Consider the following 16293-nt stretch of genomic DNA (forward strand, 5'->3'; position numbering starts at 1 on the left):
ACTGGTTCAGCTACAAATGTGGCAGGGTTCACTACTTTACATCTGACAATTTTAATTGCTGGATTGGATATAATAACTTCGTACACAGAAGCCCTCTGCGATGTCAATGTACCCTTAGGTTTCTTCAAAATGGCAAACAAAGCATGCTCTACAAAAAGTGTTTTAGGACAACCCATTACAATGCTTGCAGACTTCACAAATTGCAAACACGGCTGCTGCCAATGACTGTTCGCACAGAAAATTCCCCTTCATAACTGGGTCTAAAATCCCACTGTAATATGCCAAAGGTTTGTACCCTACCGTAATTCTCTGTGTTAGCACTACTGTCATAAATGTACCATCAGTATGTGAAAATAAAAAGAATTCCTCAGCATAGTTGGGAATACCTAAAACAGGAGCTGTACAAATCTCTAGTTTTAACTCTTAAAATCCTTCTACTTTCTCAGTCCATCCTATCTTTTCCTTATTCACCTGTGCTTTCTTCAAAGCCTGGAAAAAGGGTCTTGTGTATGAGCTGTAGTCAAATACCCATGCTCTTACATAATTGTACAATCCCAAGAATCGTTGCATCTACTTTATCGTTTGCGGTTTGACAGTTTTCATGATCGCTTCAGCCTTTTCAGGTGTCACCTTTTTAACCTCATGTGAGATCAACTGACCTATGTACAACACTTCTTCTTGACAGTACTGCAACTTCTCTGTATCTACTTTTTATCCCTTGTCTGCAAGGATAGTCATTGATTGAATCGAATCTTGTCTGCACTCATCTTCTGTCATGCTACAAAGCAGAATGTCATCGGCATACTGTATCACGGTGCTTTTCAAATCAATATTGCCAGGGTCCATATGCAGGACTCTTTTGAAGATCGACGGGGACTCACAATACCCTTGAGGCAAACAAATATGTTTCAGTCGATTTTGTTGAAACGTAAAGGAAGTTAAGTCTTGTGAGTCTTTGTGCAACGGAATTGAGAAAAAAGCATTATTCAAATCAATCACCATAAAATATTGTGCCTCTACTGGGATATACTGCATAGTATCGTCGCTGGGTTTAGAACTAAAGGAAACTCTGACTCTACAATCTGGTTAATCAGTCTCATGTCTTTTATGAATCTGCACGACCCTCCCTTTAATTTCTTCACAGGTACACCGCGGTATTACACGATGACTCTGATGGTACCAAAATACCTTGCTTCATCAATTCTGCAATAGTTTAAAAAATGCCCTCATCTGCCTGTCGAGACATTGTGTATTGCCTCACTCGAGGTAAAATGCTCCTGGTTTCAGCTTTATTTTGACCTCTCCTACTCCTTATAACATGCCAACATCATAGGGGCCTGTTGTCCATAAAACACTCGGCACTTTCTACAAGTCTTCATCAAAAAATGCTGGACGCTGTCGCGTTATTGTCATGCACTGTGGAATCTCCCTTTTCTCTATTCTGATCCAATACATAATGCTCATAAAGAACACCACTTCATCATCTAATGGATCATCTCTAAACATGTCATCATCAGTTACGTCTGTCAATCTGCACCCTTCTCCAATGGCAATCACTGTTCTCCTTGGTCTACCCTCATCGTCTGTGCCTTCAAGCATTGCCATTTCTCCTCGTACTATGGCTGCATCTAATTCTAAGGGGATCATTTGTCCCCCCTCTTCGTCCATAGGTACCTGTGGTCTAAACAGAAATTCATCAGGTATCCTCATAGGTTTTCACACTAAACCAGGTAGCCACTTTAACAGAATGCTCACCTCGTAGAAGAAAACTTCTGGATCTATTGGCACACCTCGCAGAGCCGTTTGCCCTGTAAATGCCAATATAAATTCACCCACATTCATATAGTATATCCCAGGAGTGGAGCACACTATACCTTCATCAGTAAAGGAAATCGTCATATTAAGTTTTGTCATCAAGTGTCTTCCCAGAATATGAACTAGTGTTTGCCGTGAATACATTAACGGAACAGACATATCACATTCTCCCATGGAGACTGGCAATTCATCAGTAAAAGGAACTCTGATTGTAGCTCCAGAGAATCCCTGAGCATTCATGGCATTTCCCAACATTGGGTATTTTCCCTCTCGTATACACGAATGAGTAACCCCAGTGTCAACTGAAAATTTTAAGAATTTGCCTCCTATCGTCACATCAACCATTGGTTCCTCTTGAAGGTCTGGTGTCACAGATAGTACTGAACACATCAAGTCGACATGTGAGTTGTCCTATTGCGGATACATACTTATCCCTGTAGCTGTGAAAGGACTTCCTCCTACCACAGTGACACCCCCTATTCTAGTTGTCAATAGCTGTCCCGTGTTTGCATTCTGCTGTATATGCATGGGTGCGTGCTGCGACTGCCTTGTGGTAAACTCAATGGTGCCTGCTGTGATTGCTGTGGCGGCTGTATCTGTTGCACTTGTGCCTGATGCACTGTCTGATCCTGGGCGAATCCATCGCTAGCCTGTGAGCTATATGCTGTAGGATAAACTGTTCTCCCCCTTTTGATTACTGAACATTTCGTATATACCCTTGGCTCCCACATGTGCGCACAATGGGCCCTGTCATTCCACACGTCCAACATACAGGAGGGTTTCGTCTAACTAGCCCTTCCTGATTTAATCCTGTTTGCATATTTTGATTCAAATTCTGCCCATTTTGAAACCCACTTTGGGTATTCTGACATCCACTCCTTCCTCTGTAGCCCATGCCTCTACCTTGTGGTATAAACCCACTTCCTCCTTGATTCATCGGGCGCTGATTATTTGCATTCAACCTATTCACTGCTTGCTGTACTTCTAGTCCTTCTCCGCTTGTCAATACCGCTCCTTCTTTGGCGTATTTTGATGATTTTTTCAAAATTAACTTGGCTCATTTTTTTTTGCGTCGCCTTCTTTTTATTCTTCTCTTGTAATAGTCGACAGTGATGCACTATAGTTAACTATATCTCACACCATGGTTTTGCTTCCATCCCCACTAACTTCTTGAGCTGCCTTTGTACTGGCTCAGGCAGACTCTGACACAAAATGTGATGAAATACCACCACTGTTTTACTCCATGGCTAACGCGTTTCAAGAGATCAACGCTCTTGAATGGCCTGAATGTAAACAAGCGGATCTTCATCTTCTTTCATCTTTCGTGTCATAATCGCACCCATATCTGACACGTCAGGATATTGTACTCTAAGGGCCCTCCAAACATCTGCCCTACAGTCATTAAATGGCGCTCCATTGTGTGCCATGTTTTGTGCCGTGACACTCGAATAGCCTGCTCTTGTCCAAATGTCATCTGCTCTTTCCCTAAGAATAGCTGCTAAAAGACCCTTAATATCCACTATTGCTAAGGTGTTTCCCCCGGTCATTTTGTCGAACTCATAAATCCATTTCCCGCACCCGCCGTTAAGATGGGAAGTTTACACCTTAAATTATCCTTGTCCATCTGTGCCCATGGAATATACTGTGGCCTCGCCCCTCCTTTTTCTAATAGGCGGAATTGCGTAAATCCTATTCCGCAATCCGCTCCCATCATCTCTCCATGGTAGGAACAATAGTTCCTGATCGCCTTCTTCCTGGCAGAGCAGAGACCTTAAACGATTTACATAAGGTGGCGATTTTCCCCTTTCCCTATACAATCGTTCTTTAGGGTGCTCTGGGCATGCTATAGGTTCTGGTGTCCTATCTTTAGGTAGTTCTAAATCAGACCATCTTACTCCCTTGTCTGCCTGTAAGCCACCTCTGAGGGCGCACATACTCCTTCCCTCCCCACTGAACGATTCTCTCTCTTCGTCTGACATGTCTAGTCCCCAACTAGTATGGCTTTCTTCTCTTTCACCCTTGTCTAAAGTTAGCCTGCTTAAAGACAGGGCTCTATGCTAAAAAAACGAGTGAGCTTCCCTCTTCACCTTGTGATTGGGAGATTATAGACCGATCTCCCTTTTCTCGGATTCCTGATTCACCACTTTCTCTTAAATCCTCATAGGTTTTATCGATCCTATCTCCAATCTTTCCTCTCTGATCGACCCTCCCAGGTCTACCTGGAGTACTTCCTATCATCTATCTTCCTCTCTACCTGTGTTGTTCCCCAGGGGTCTAACCTCTCACGCTGGCTCTTCAACCAATACATGGCAACTATCGCCCACTGCATTGCCATTTTCTGCTCAAATTTCCAGTGCTACGCTGATGACACTCAACTCATTTTCTGGCTGCCCTCGGCCACCTCCTCGCCTTCGCTCATCTCTGACTGCCTAACTGCCATTCAAGATTGGTGTGCCGCCAATGATCTTTGTCTGAATTCCTGCAAGAGTGAGATCCACCTCATCGGCACACCATCTCCATCCTTCTCCCTCACCCTCTGGCCGGCCTCCCTTGGCCCTCCTCCTACCCCTACCTGCGAGGCTATGAACCTCGGGTCATCTTTGACTCCACACTTTCCTTCTATGCCCATATCTCTGAGGTCTCTAAAAAGTCAAACTTCCTACTGCACCTCCTCAGAGGTTCTCTGCCTTTCATCTCCTTCCCTCAGAAGCTCACTGTCTCCCAAGCTCTGGTTCTCTCTAGGTTGGTAACAGCCTCTTTATAAATCTACCTACCTCTACTCTCTGCCCCCTGCAACTTATCCAGAACAGGACTGCGAGACTTGTCCTTGGCCTCAAGCCCTGGGATCGTATCTCTCCAGCCCTGAAATCTCCCCATTGGCTCCCAGTGGATGCAAGGATTAAATTCAAAACCCTCTGCATTGTCCACAAGGCTTTGTGGGGCCTGGGTCCAAAATACCTTCAGCTATCCCTCCGTAAATACCTCCCCTCTCGAGTTCTTCGCTCCTCTACCTCCAATTCCCTCCAGGTCAATCGTTTTTCAAAGAAACGAGCTGGGGATAGATCTCTATCTTCGCCTGGGGCCTCCCTCTGGATCAGCCTCCCTGCCAATGTAAAACCTGAGGAGAACCATCTCCGGTTCCGGAAGAACCTCAAGCCCTTCCTCTTTGCTTCTGCCTTTGCTCCCCCTCTATTTATTTATTCGCATTTGTATAGCGCACTTGCAGCCCATGGACATCGAGGCGCTGTTACAAGTAAGTGTTGGATTCTTAATTCAGCAGATATGCATGAGACCAGAGGTCTTATGGATACAAAATTACAGGCATAGTTGCAGGTGAGGCATGATATTCATAATACAGTAACAGAATGCATTCAGGTACGTTTCATACAAAGAGCTTGGTTTTAACAGCTCTCCCCTGCTGATCTGCTCTCTCTTGGCACTGTGCACCTGGCCACCCTCTGTCCCCTGGGCCCAGGTACCTGCTCACCCTGCCACCCTCCTGTACTGCCTCCTGGCCACTCCTTGCACTGGGGACTGTATTCATACCCATACAGCCCCCCCCATGTTTCTTCTTTTTCTGCACTCATCAGACTTTCCCAGTCTGCTGCCTTAAACACAGCACTTGCCACTTGCTGGCTGCACTACCACTGTGTATTGCCTCCATTTATATTTATTTTATTATTATTTATCTGCTCTCCTCTGCTCTGCACTTTCCACTCTCCCCCTTCCATGCACTTTTTCCCTTTTCCCTTTCCCATGCACTTGCACATTCTCAATGTCACTGGGCCTAGTAAGATCGCTGTTGTTGTTGTGCTGTGTTCTCCCCTGTTCCCCTCCCTTGCCTAGTCGCGCTCTGAAACACTTGTGTACAAGCGTGATACAAATAGAATATCATATCATATCATATCAATGCTCCTTATATCAAAATCTTCACCTAATATAACTTTAGATGGTCCTGACATTGCTCCCTGTTACGGGAGGAACTCCTCTATATCGCTCCATTGTATCACTGGACTTGGCTCCATTAATTCATTCTGAATGCGATTTAATCCTGCATTCTCGCCGTCTCCTTTTTTGTTCTAATTCTTCGTCTTCCTCTCTCCGCCTCCTTACTTCCCATATAACTCTTTCCTCTTTCTTCCTCATTTCTTTTCTCCTTTCCTCCGCTATTCTCTCTTCTTTTCGTCTCTGTATCATTTCATCTCTTATCTTCCTCTTCTTCCTTCTTTTTGTCCTGTCTATCCCGTTCTACTACTGCTCTCTGTCTGTTATTATACTTGCTTTGTTCTTCTGCCCTTTCCTCTTTCCTCTGCTGCTCTTGATCATACAGCTGTTCTCGCCGCTGTCGGCTTTTCCCTTTAGGCTCATCTTCTTGTAATCTCTTTTCTCGTTCCTTGTCTTTATCTTGCTCATCTTGATCTTCCCTTTGCCTAAATTCCTTGATGCTTTTCCCATCTAGTTTAAGCAAAATCAGACCTCCCATCCATTCTTTCTGTACGAGTGTTACCTCGTCAGCTTTATCCTTTTCTCCCTTCCATTTCTTAATTTCTCGTTCTATCTTTGTTGATATATTCGATCATTCACTTTTCTCTTTCCTGTTTTGTAAGACCTTAAAGGTATCTTCTTTCTGCCTAGTCTCTTCTGGACTATCGTCACTGTTTTAAGCAGGCGGTTCGTATATCGGATTACTATTACCCATCGCTACTTTCAATGGATAAAATCCTTCGCTTTCTGTACTGACGCTTTTTATCTCAGGCAAGGCAAGGGGAGCAGAAGGCACAAGGCCTTCCTCTTTACACTGATTAAGCATCAAATCCTCAGGTGGCGGATCCTCTCTCTTCCTGGTACATCTTCCAAAGCTCTAAAATAGCTAAACTCTTTTCTAATTACTTTCCTGTGTACTCAGCGTGCAAGTGTGTGGTCATGTGTTGCAATAACGGCTTTGCCAAAGATCCCCCTTATCTGCCGTGCCTTTCACCCACTCTGCGCTATACTGTTTGAGCTTGGGCATGTTTTTTGGCAAGGTTTCGCACAGATGCATCAAAGGAGTAACATCTTCCATTGTGGCAAGTCTCAATTGACTGTCAATACTTACCGGTGCTTTATAACAAATATGTTTATAAAAACAACAAATATGAGCGCGCTCCAACAATTCGCAGCTCAAAACCTCTACATTCTCAATATCCTCAGCCTAGCTATAAGTCGGTACCAACAACTTATCTAGCTAGACAATATCTCCTTGACTTTTTTCAACCCTTTTTACATAATCGTCGCTCTTCGACACCTCAAAACAAACATATAAACAGACAGACTAGTCGACTTTTCACATTAATCCTCAGCGCTCTATTCCTTATTCCTGCCCCTAAATATACACTGATAGGGGGTTTAAGTCGTTATCTTACAGGGATCTATCCTCTGTATCGCCTGGTTTACTTCGACTAAAGTGTAGAACAACTTCTTCTGTAATCCTCTTGAACCAGGACTCTTGGGCTTATCTCTTCATTTCTTACCTATATTCACAAAAAATATCACTCATCACTATTTCTTCACTATTTTCTAAATCCCCCTGTTGCTTTTAAAAATGGACCACAATCCCATTCCCTCAATTTGCCATTTCCCTTAGTCTACTCACCATTTGCTTTTTCAGCTCGAGGCATGCGGTATCGACTCCCCTCTCCAATCGACCACTTTTGCCTTCCGTCCGCAAAGCGCCTGTGGAAACCAGGAGGGATTTTGTGAAAGAGGGGCCCGTCCCACCTGTATCGATTTTCTTGCAAGAATTTCGGTATCGGACGCTCTCAACAGGAAACCTCGCGATCTTCCGGCTAGATGGAGAAGGGCACTCGATCATCCGAAGCAGTAGAGTTTACTAGGTCGATGGGTCTTTGGAGCCATCCAATATGCTACCACGTGAACCCTTAGGCTCTTTTACTCAAGGTAACATGTCATACTATGGATGGGACAGAAAATAACTTCTCAAACTACACAAAAAGAGTAACTCAGGAAGTTGGCAAATAACACTTTATTAAAAATTATCTAAAACAGGGAGTACAACGAACATCAATGGACGTCGCAAAGCTTGATCTCAGCGATTCTTACAAAAAATCACACCTTTATAGCAAAAACTTGTCATTCGTGATGTCATACTACATGGCAAATTAAGAAAACTTACATGGGATTGTGGTTGGCTCAAGGGGAACATCCAAGTATATTTCTATAGGGGCTGGCACTGTGATTGGGTCTCTATAGTCTGGTGGGCCACTCATGCCCTCCCTTCATGCAAGTCATCTTCAACAATAATTAGAAACACAACACCTCATTGGCACTTAAACTATAAGGCTCTTCGTTATATGGCCCTCTATAATTGGTTGGCACGCTTGTACTCTTCTGGAACATTCGACTCACTAAGCTGGTACCCCAGGTGCTGGTGGGTGGACTTGACCTTATCTTCCCACCCATTTAACCTGCCATTTCTCATCACTCGTGCCGCCTGCCATTCACATTGTCTTTGAACTTGGCGTTGCAGTAGCTCCTCATTGCTGGGAATATATGGGAGTGTGAGCACTTCCTATCTCCAGTTCGGTGCACCATGCTCTTCATCTATTTTCATCCTCAGCTCAAGTGGTCAAAGCCAGTGAACGTGCTCATATTATAGCATGTATTCGTCATCAATGAAGAAAACTGGCACCTGTGGTGTTCCTTCTTTGCACCCTTAACAAGGGATGCCTTGGCTTCTCGCGTGTTCTGTTCTTCGCAGGCTGATAACCAATTATTGGCTGCTTCCAGTCTTTGACATCAAGCCAGACAGCCTCTCTGATCTTGCTTCGAATTCAAGCCTATTCTTTGCTGCGACACAAGTAGCTTCAAATCCGTCTTCCTTCATGGATACTCGTTTACTAAAATATGTCATCAAATGGCCAGAACTCTATATAAAGGTATCATTACTGGCGTTGCACATGTCGCAATTCCCAGTTTCCAACATATAGGCAGAATAGGGGCGGGACTTTCTGTTGAGACATTCGGCTGCTCCTCTACACCATCTTACTGGATCGCGTTGCAGGGGCTGGCCTCTCCGGTGCCGTTCTATCTTGGTTCAACTTATTTTTTTCTGACTGGTTTTCTGACTGGTCTCAGTCTCTCTCTCTCTCTCTCTCTCTCTGCTCTCCCTCTCTGCCTCCTCTTTCGATCCACTCTTTTGTGCAGAGTTCCTCAGGAGTCTGCGTTTTCGCTGATTTTGTTTAATGTTTATATTCAGCCACTAACTAAACTCATCTTATCCCATTGCTTCCAATCTTTCTCTGCCAAAGACTGTGGCCAGATTGAAAACCTACCTGGTAACTGTGGGAGAATGGATGTACAATAATTGGCTTAAATTAAATAACCACAAACCCGAGGTGCTGATAGTGGGGCCTTTGTCCGCTGTTGCCCTGTGGACCTTTACATTCTATCCATGTTCTCTCTGCCATTTTCCCTCGCCTGTACCATGAGTAAAGGATTTAGGGATTACGATTTCAGCTTCTCTTTCTATGGAGTCCTTCTATGGAGTCCCAAATCAGCTGGATAGGTCAGAAGGGCAATTTTCAACTTAAAACCTTACTTAGGTTCTTCCTTTGCTGTCCCCCAGTTCCGGGCACCTGTGGTGTTCTCTTTAGTGTTCTCGACTGTTGTTGAGCTCTAGTTGCGCTGCGTTAGAGATTTTCAATCCGGGTAGGGCTGGGTACCCTGTCGGGGCTCCCTGGGACTGCTGTTGGACTTGTGGACGGTGGACACTTTTTCTTTTCCACCCAGGTAGGTGCACCCACACATGTGAGGTACCGTTTTTGTTGGTACAACTGTGGGAATGTGGGAAGGTAGTACATGTGTTGTTGCCGGTGTGTTTCGGTGGTTTCATGGTGGGTAATGTCTAAACATTTTGTTTTTTCCCTACATTTTGGATTTTTCCAAGCCTGTGGCTAATACATTCTACTACGATTCACGCAAGTCAGACCTCTGTGGATTCCCATGGTGTCTTCATTTCAGAAATGCATGGGGTTCCCTGTTTTCCTTGGTGGCTGCGACCCCAGGCCCAAATCTGTAGGTTGTCTCCCAAAACCCTTTGGGGATAGCAGTGGTGTAGCATGTTCCCTTTGCGCCCCACTAGGTGCACCCACACATGTGAGGTCCCGTTGTCGTCGGGACACCTGTGGGAATGTGGGAAGGTAGGACTTGCGGTGTTGGCAAAGTGTTTTGGTGCTTTTCTGGTTGCAAATGTCTGAAAATTGTGTTGTTTTCCCCAAGATTTTGGACTTTGTGGGTAATACATTCCAGGGTGATTTTCGCAAGTCAGACCTCTGTGGATTCCCACTAGGTCTTCTTTTCAGAAATGCATAGGGTTCCCTGCTTTCCTTGGTGGTTGTGACACCACAGGCCCAAATCTGTAGGTTGTCCACAAGACCAAAATCCTGAAAAATGTGCTCTCCCGAAACCCTTTGGGATACTAGTGGTTTAGCCTTTTCCCTTTCCGCCCAGGTAGGTGCACCCACACATGTGAGGTACAGTTTTCGTCGGGACACTTATGGGAACGTGGGAATGTAGGACATGTGTTGTTGGTGGCGTGTTTCGGTGGTTTGCTGGTGGCAATTGTCTGAAAATTATATTTTTTCCCCCTAAATTTTGGACTTTGCTGGGGCTTGTGAGTAATACATTCTAGGGCGATTTGCGCAAGTCAAACCTCTGTGGATTCCCACGGGTGTCTTCTTTTCTGAAATGCATGGGGTTCCCTGTTTTCCTCGGTGGCTGCATCACCCCATGCCCAAATCTGTGGGGTTGTCCGCAAAGCCAAATCCAGTCTTCCCTAGGGCATTTGATGTACCAGTGGTTTGGCCTTCTCCCTTTGCGCCCAGGTAGGTGCACCCACACATATGAGGTACCGTATCTGTCAGGACACCTGTGGGAATGTGGGAAGGTAGGACATTTGTTGTTTTCTCTTGGTTTTGATAACGTTTTTATACATTTGGTACTGCACTTTGTTACACAACCCTTTAGTTTCCAAAATGTAACCTACATTTAGGGCCTCATTACACGGACGGCGGTAAGGGTTTACTGGTACCGGTATTTTACCAGTACCAGTAAAACCTTACCGCCTTACTACGAGGTCCCTTTGCAGGTAGGAGAATTTAACGCCTGCTTTTTGCAGGCGTTAAAAACCAACCTGCAGTACCGCAATTTGCGGTGCCGTAATTAGCACCTTCCCCATTCCCATTATGCCCTATGGGGCAAAAATGGGAATGGGGAAGGGCAATGGGGGAAGGGGGAATTACCGCCCCACCAACCTTGGAATAGGGCGGTAATTCCCCTTTCCACCAAGGCGGTGCCGGTATTTTACCGACATGGACCAAGCTGCTAATAGCACCTTGGTCCACCGCCGTCCGTGTAATGTGGCCCATAGTCTCTGCTTTAGGCACTACACGCTTTTGTAACCTGCACAAGTCATCTAGCCATCAAAAGGTCTGCCTGTGCGCTTTCAAAATATTTATGCTTGCCATTCCTTGCCACATTTGTTTTCCTTATTTTCACATGCTAATTACATCTGTTTCAGCCATCGGCATAAAAATCCTGTGAACCATGGCTCCGTTTTTGGCTTGTGGTATTACTTGTTTTGTGAAACATTATGAAAAATGTGTGATTCCCTGATTAGAAGTGTTGGGGGAATGTAGCGGTGCATTGCTTTTCCCAATATTCACAGAAGCTATTACCTTACAGGTCCAAACATGTCCAGCACATAACTTTGTTTACTGTCATTTTTCAAATTTTTCCCCAAACTATGGGAATTATACCTACATAGTTGTTGCCTGACCTGCGTAAATTACCCCTTCCTAAACATGGAATGTTATCTTCTTTTCAGAAATGTATGCCTTTCTGTCTTCCCATTCAGCTTTCCTACCCTCCTCTTCCATTCTGTCCAGGCGTGTTCTATTGGAAAAAAAAGGGAAAAATCGCCTACCTCTCACAAAACTGATGGTAACCTTATAAAAATATGTTTTTTATCCATTCAACCTGTTCTTGAAAGCCTGGAAAATGGCGGTTTCAGAACAGTAAACCATTTGTTCCTAGCTCTTACAAGGACAAAACCACAGTTTTCTTTTTAGATCATTTTATTGGCATTGTCTGAAAAAACACAAAATATGCTCTTTTTTGTTATTTTCTCTCACCCCCATACAACAAACTATGACCGCCTACATGTGGGAAGAAAAAGGGCAAAATTTGGCTGAGATATGTCATGTAACAAAAAAGTTACAAGGGATTGAATGGCGACATACCGAAATCTCCAAAAAAGGGCTCAGCACTAGGAGGGAAAACCTTCAGCGGTTAAGGGGTTAAAAAACAAAGCTATTAGCACCATTAACCAAATGGCAGATTGTTAATATCTATAATCCTCTCCGTAGGGGGCATTACTGCTTAATGATATCTCAGTGGCTCATGTGAAGGCCCTCGCTCTAGCTTGGGTCTGTTACTTGGGCTACGGACCATTACCAAGAGGTAACTTTGCCCACCTTGAAAGTAATAACAATGTGTTTCTGCATCAAAAGCTTATTGTAAACAGGTGTTCAAGTGGTTATTATGCTAAGAGTGTGAATCTGGGTTCTATGTCATTCGATCGCCCGTTTGTGTTTGTGGATTTTTTTGCCACTGATTCATTTCCCTGGAAAAAATCCTCCATTTCAATTTTTGGGGGGGGGGTCCCCCATACCTCCCTTTACAGCTATTTACAAGCTATTCCCCTCAACCCCGTGCCCCTTTTATCCCTTTGCCCACCCCCCATATTTTTCGATGGGTTTATGCAGCAAAACAATGAGCAGCAAAAAACTCTGCAAAAACAAAAAAGAAAAAAAAATGGCGATGAATTAATGTTGTACCGTGAATCTGTAGACTATGCAAATGCCTGAAAATCATTGTTTCTGCTAATTAACTTTTTAATACCCTCTGTAATATAAAAAAAATGAACATTTAATGCATTTTCAAATGTTTACATTCAGTACAAAAGCCACATATATCCCATTTTATGGCTTGTCACTTAATGTCAGGAACGTGACCTTCTTTTTCTATCATGGCCTATATTGCAAATGATTAGGATAGTTGATACCCTATAAGTTACAAAAGTCTTATATATAAACTCTGTTTCAAATAATTCAGGGCAAAACTTGTGTATATTATTACTCATGTAAATGTTTTTTTTTAAACTTATGCTATCTTTCTAGGTCCATCCGAGCAACCAAACCCTCTGAAAACACAGTTATCATTGCTGTTTTACGCAGGTAATTGATTTTTTTTTTGTATAAATGACAAGCCTATTGCAAAAACACAAAATATACATTTATTACTTCTTTGGCAATAACACATTAATGTAAATGTCTTTATATTTAATCAGTGACTTGGGGGAATCTCTTCCTATGCAAGGCTATTAAGGAACAGCAAATATTTGACCTTGTTTTTCTGAATCATACAATGAAAGGTAGGGTTTAATGTACTTCAACAGTTTAATGGTTCTTGGACAGTTCATACTGTTCATGTCCTTTTCACAAAGAAAGATTTGGCTCTTGTTTAGTCAGTCTGAAAAATCAAATCCCTCACTTCATAGGATCAAGCTTATATTGTCTATTGATGTAATGCCTAAATACTTTTATGGAATAATAAAAATCACCTGCATTTTTAGATGTTTTTTACTTGGTGCATTCATTAGGCTGCATAATACCTAAGGCTACATAGTACCTAACCAAGACATCCTTTAATCCTGTGATTTTTCCAGTTCTGTACTTTGTTTGTGTGTGTATATAATGCACACATATATATGTAGGAAAGTCCATTTGAGCCGAGTCTCACACTCCACAGCACCCCTAGTATCCATCTCTGGAAGTTCACCTCAAGTTCTGAGCCACAACAACATGCAAATTAGCCCAAATGCAAACCTTTTCTCAAGGAGCTTCTTTGTCTAAGAGGGCAGTTCTACATTGCTTAATCAACATTTTGCTATTAAGCACAAAGTTGGTATTTAAATGCGAAAAAGGGGAGGGGAAGAATGGTCATACTACAACTTCAAAGGTTATTTACAAAAAACAAGAAACATCTTGCACCTAATTCATCCCTTTTTTAAATGAACTTGACAATGTGAAAATCTAAAAGGATTCATGCTGGAGACGTTTAAAAAAATAATATAAAAAACACCTCTTTGGTGATGTGATGTTTCATGAAGACCACAGTATCATAATTGCAAACTGTTATTATGCATTACAAAGTGTCAGGCTACTGCAGATTTTGCATACTTTCTGGGAATGTCTGACGGGAGGAAAAGGGCACAGGGGTCCGCAGGAGAAGAGTGTGTCTGGAGCTACATCAGGCTTCCCGCAGCTGTGCATTCCCAGTCCTGCCCACAAGCACCTAAATACCGGCGAGCCTCCTGCCCGGGTGAAGCTGCAGGAGGTAAAGGGCACGGGTGTCAGCTACCTGCGGGGTGTCGGTTCACATTTCGTTTTGCTTGCACTGGGATTCCCTGCCTGCTGAACACCAATAACTTAATTAATGGCATAACAAGGATATAAGACAGAATTGGAGTCGACTTTATGATGAAGGAAGCCTGTGCCTGGACCCTCCTTAAAGTGAGTTTTCTTCCTCTGATGTAGCCCGCATAGGTTTTAAAATTACAATATAGCCCACTAATGCAACCTGTGTGCAGCAGTATGCAATAGTGTGCCGCGATTACTGTCTAAGGTAACGGTAGGAATAGTACGGTATGTCACTTCTCCTTGGAAGCATAGTATCTCCCAGGGCTCGTGGTTATGTCACGTGTCAGTGACCACGTGATTTCAATTAATAAAAGTAATGAGCGGCTTCCCGCTGATGAGTCTTGGAACCAACTGACTCCTGCCTGCTGTGTCGTTCCATCAGCGCGTGACGTGGCGTAGCAGGCAGATGAACTACCCTGTGGGCCATGCACTGAGACAGCGGCCCTACCGGGCAACGCTGTCCCCCATGTCGTCCTGAGCTAGCAGAGTCCCTGCTGGGCAGCTCTGCGTGTGTGAGCTGTAGCCCCTGATGGGCTACTCCAACCATGGTAGCCCGGGTGCACTTAGGCCCTTGTCCGGTCCGTGTGATCATGGCCCATCCGGGTGTTCCCTGCAACTTAAGTTGGTGGTGCCCCCACCACCCCACGGGCTGGCTCATGTGCCTGTTAGCTAGCCCCCCAATTGTTCATGGCAGCGACGTGTGTGCTGGGTATAACATTGGTAATGAGGAGTGAGCTGGGCCCCTGTACCCTGTTCTGTATAGTTGGGTGTTTGCCACGAGAAAAGGAGGAAAACGCCCACCCGCCGTGGCTGTCTGGCGCATCTTGCTGGGCCCTGCGAGGGTCTGGGTGGTGTTTTGTTTTTCTGTCCCCCCCCCCCCAACCTCCAAGCAATGGAGGGGAAGCGGCATCGCCGCACGTGAGGGAGATGTGGAGCGGAGCTGCCCCTGCCATACCGGAGAGGGAGCGTGATGGTGGCAGCAGCGCCACATTAAACAAAGTCATCTCCCGTTGGAGATGGAAGGGAGGCGTGTATGCAGCATGCCGAAAGATCCGATGGTGAAGATTCCATGTGCTCCGCGGTCGGAGTGGGCGGCAGAGTAAAGAGGAGCAAGAATGGGGGTGCGTGACGGCCGCGCACACCCACTGTGATTCCTGGTCCAACAGGTAAGTAAGTGCTCCTGTCAGCGGAGCAATGCCCTATTCACGTCCCGGGCCCATGTTGCGCACAGTGTCATTGAGACTGCTCGGCCTAGGGAGATCCCAGGCCACTAGGTGGTGAAGGCTACTGTACTCTGAAATCGGAGTTTGAGGAAAAGGTGGGTGAGAAACAAGCGCTCCATGTCAGAGCAAAGATCAGAGAGCAGTGCCTTTTTCTACAGCATAGCCGGGCCAATGGCAGTGAGTTGTGCTGTGCTCCATGTCGGAGTAAGGGAAAATGAGAGTGTCAGCGCTCAGAAATTAGAGGCCCTGATGAGGTGAAAAAAAAGGTAAATGACTAAAAGTGAAAACAACCAAGTGCCATTACTTAATGACCTGATAAAGTTCCAGGGCCCATTGGTGGTGACTGTCAAGGAGGAAAAAAAAAGGAAAAATGGAAAGGAGACGGGGAATAACACTGGAGGGTTGCAGCTCCAAGTGAGTATTTGTTCGCCCTAACATGCTGGTAGTGTCCTGCCAACTACCCATGCCCAGGATGGGGAGTGAAGAAAGTGGCCCAGACACCCTTGCCACCACTGGGGTGTCGCTATTCTGCCACCACCATCTATAGACTAGGCCAATGTGGCCCCTGCTGCTCCCAGGTGCAGCTTTACCGGCCCTGAACTGTGAATAGATGTCAACGAAGTCGGATTGGTCTCCTGCGGACCCGCAATTGCGTAATTTGGACTCAGTAGCCATCCCCATGAAGGCTGGGAGCCTGCAGACCCTGGAATTGCTTA

At 44.8% G+C, this 16293-nt stretch overlaps 1 protein-coding gene across 2 annotated transcripts in view; it reads left to right on the top strand.

Annotated features, from left to right (window-relative positions):
- Nucleotides 1-16293, top strand: part of PDE8A (phosphodiesterase 8A) — a 1868130-nt gene that overhangs the window by 857039 nt on the left and 994798 nt on the right. For both annotated transcript variants that reach the window (XM_069624978.1, XM_069624977.1), the window contains exon 4: nucleotides 13053-13109. In XM_069624978.1, coding sequence (XP_069481079.1) covers nucleotides 13053-13109 — 57 coding nt within the window. The remainder of the gene's footprint in view (nucleotides 1-13052; nucleotides 13110-16293) is intronic.

Source organism: Ambystoma mexicanum, chromosome 11 (genome assembly GCF_040938575.1).
Source record: "Ambystoma mexicanum isolate Mex_15411 chromosome 11, UKY_AmexF1_1, whole genome shotgun sequence".
NCBI classification, from domain to species: Eukaryota; Metazoa; Chordata; class Amphibia; order Caudata; family Ambystomatidae; genus Ambystoma; species Ambystoma mexicanum.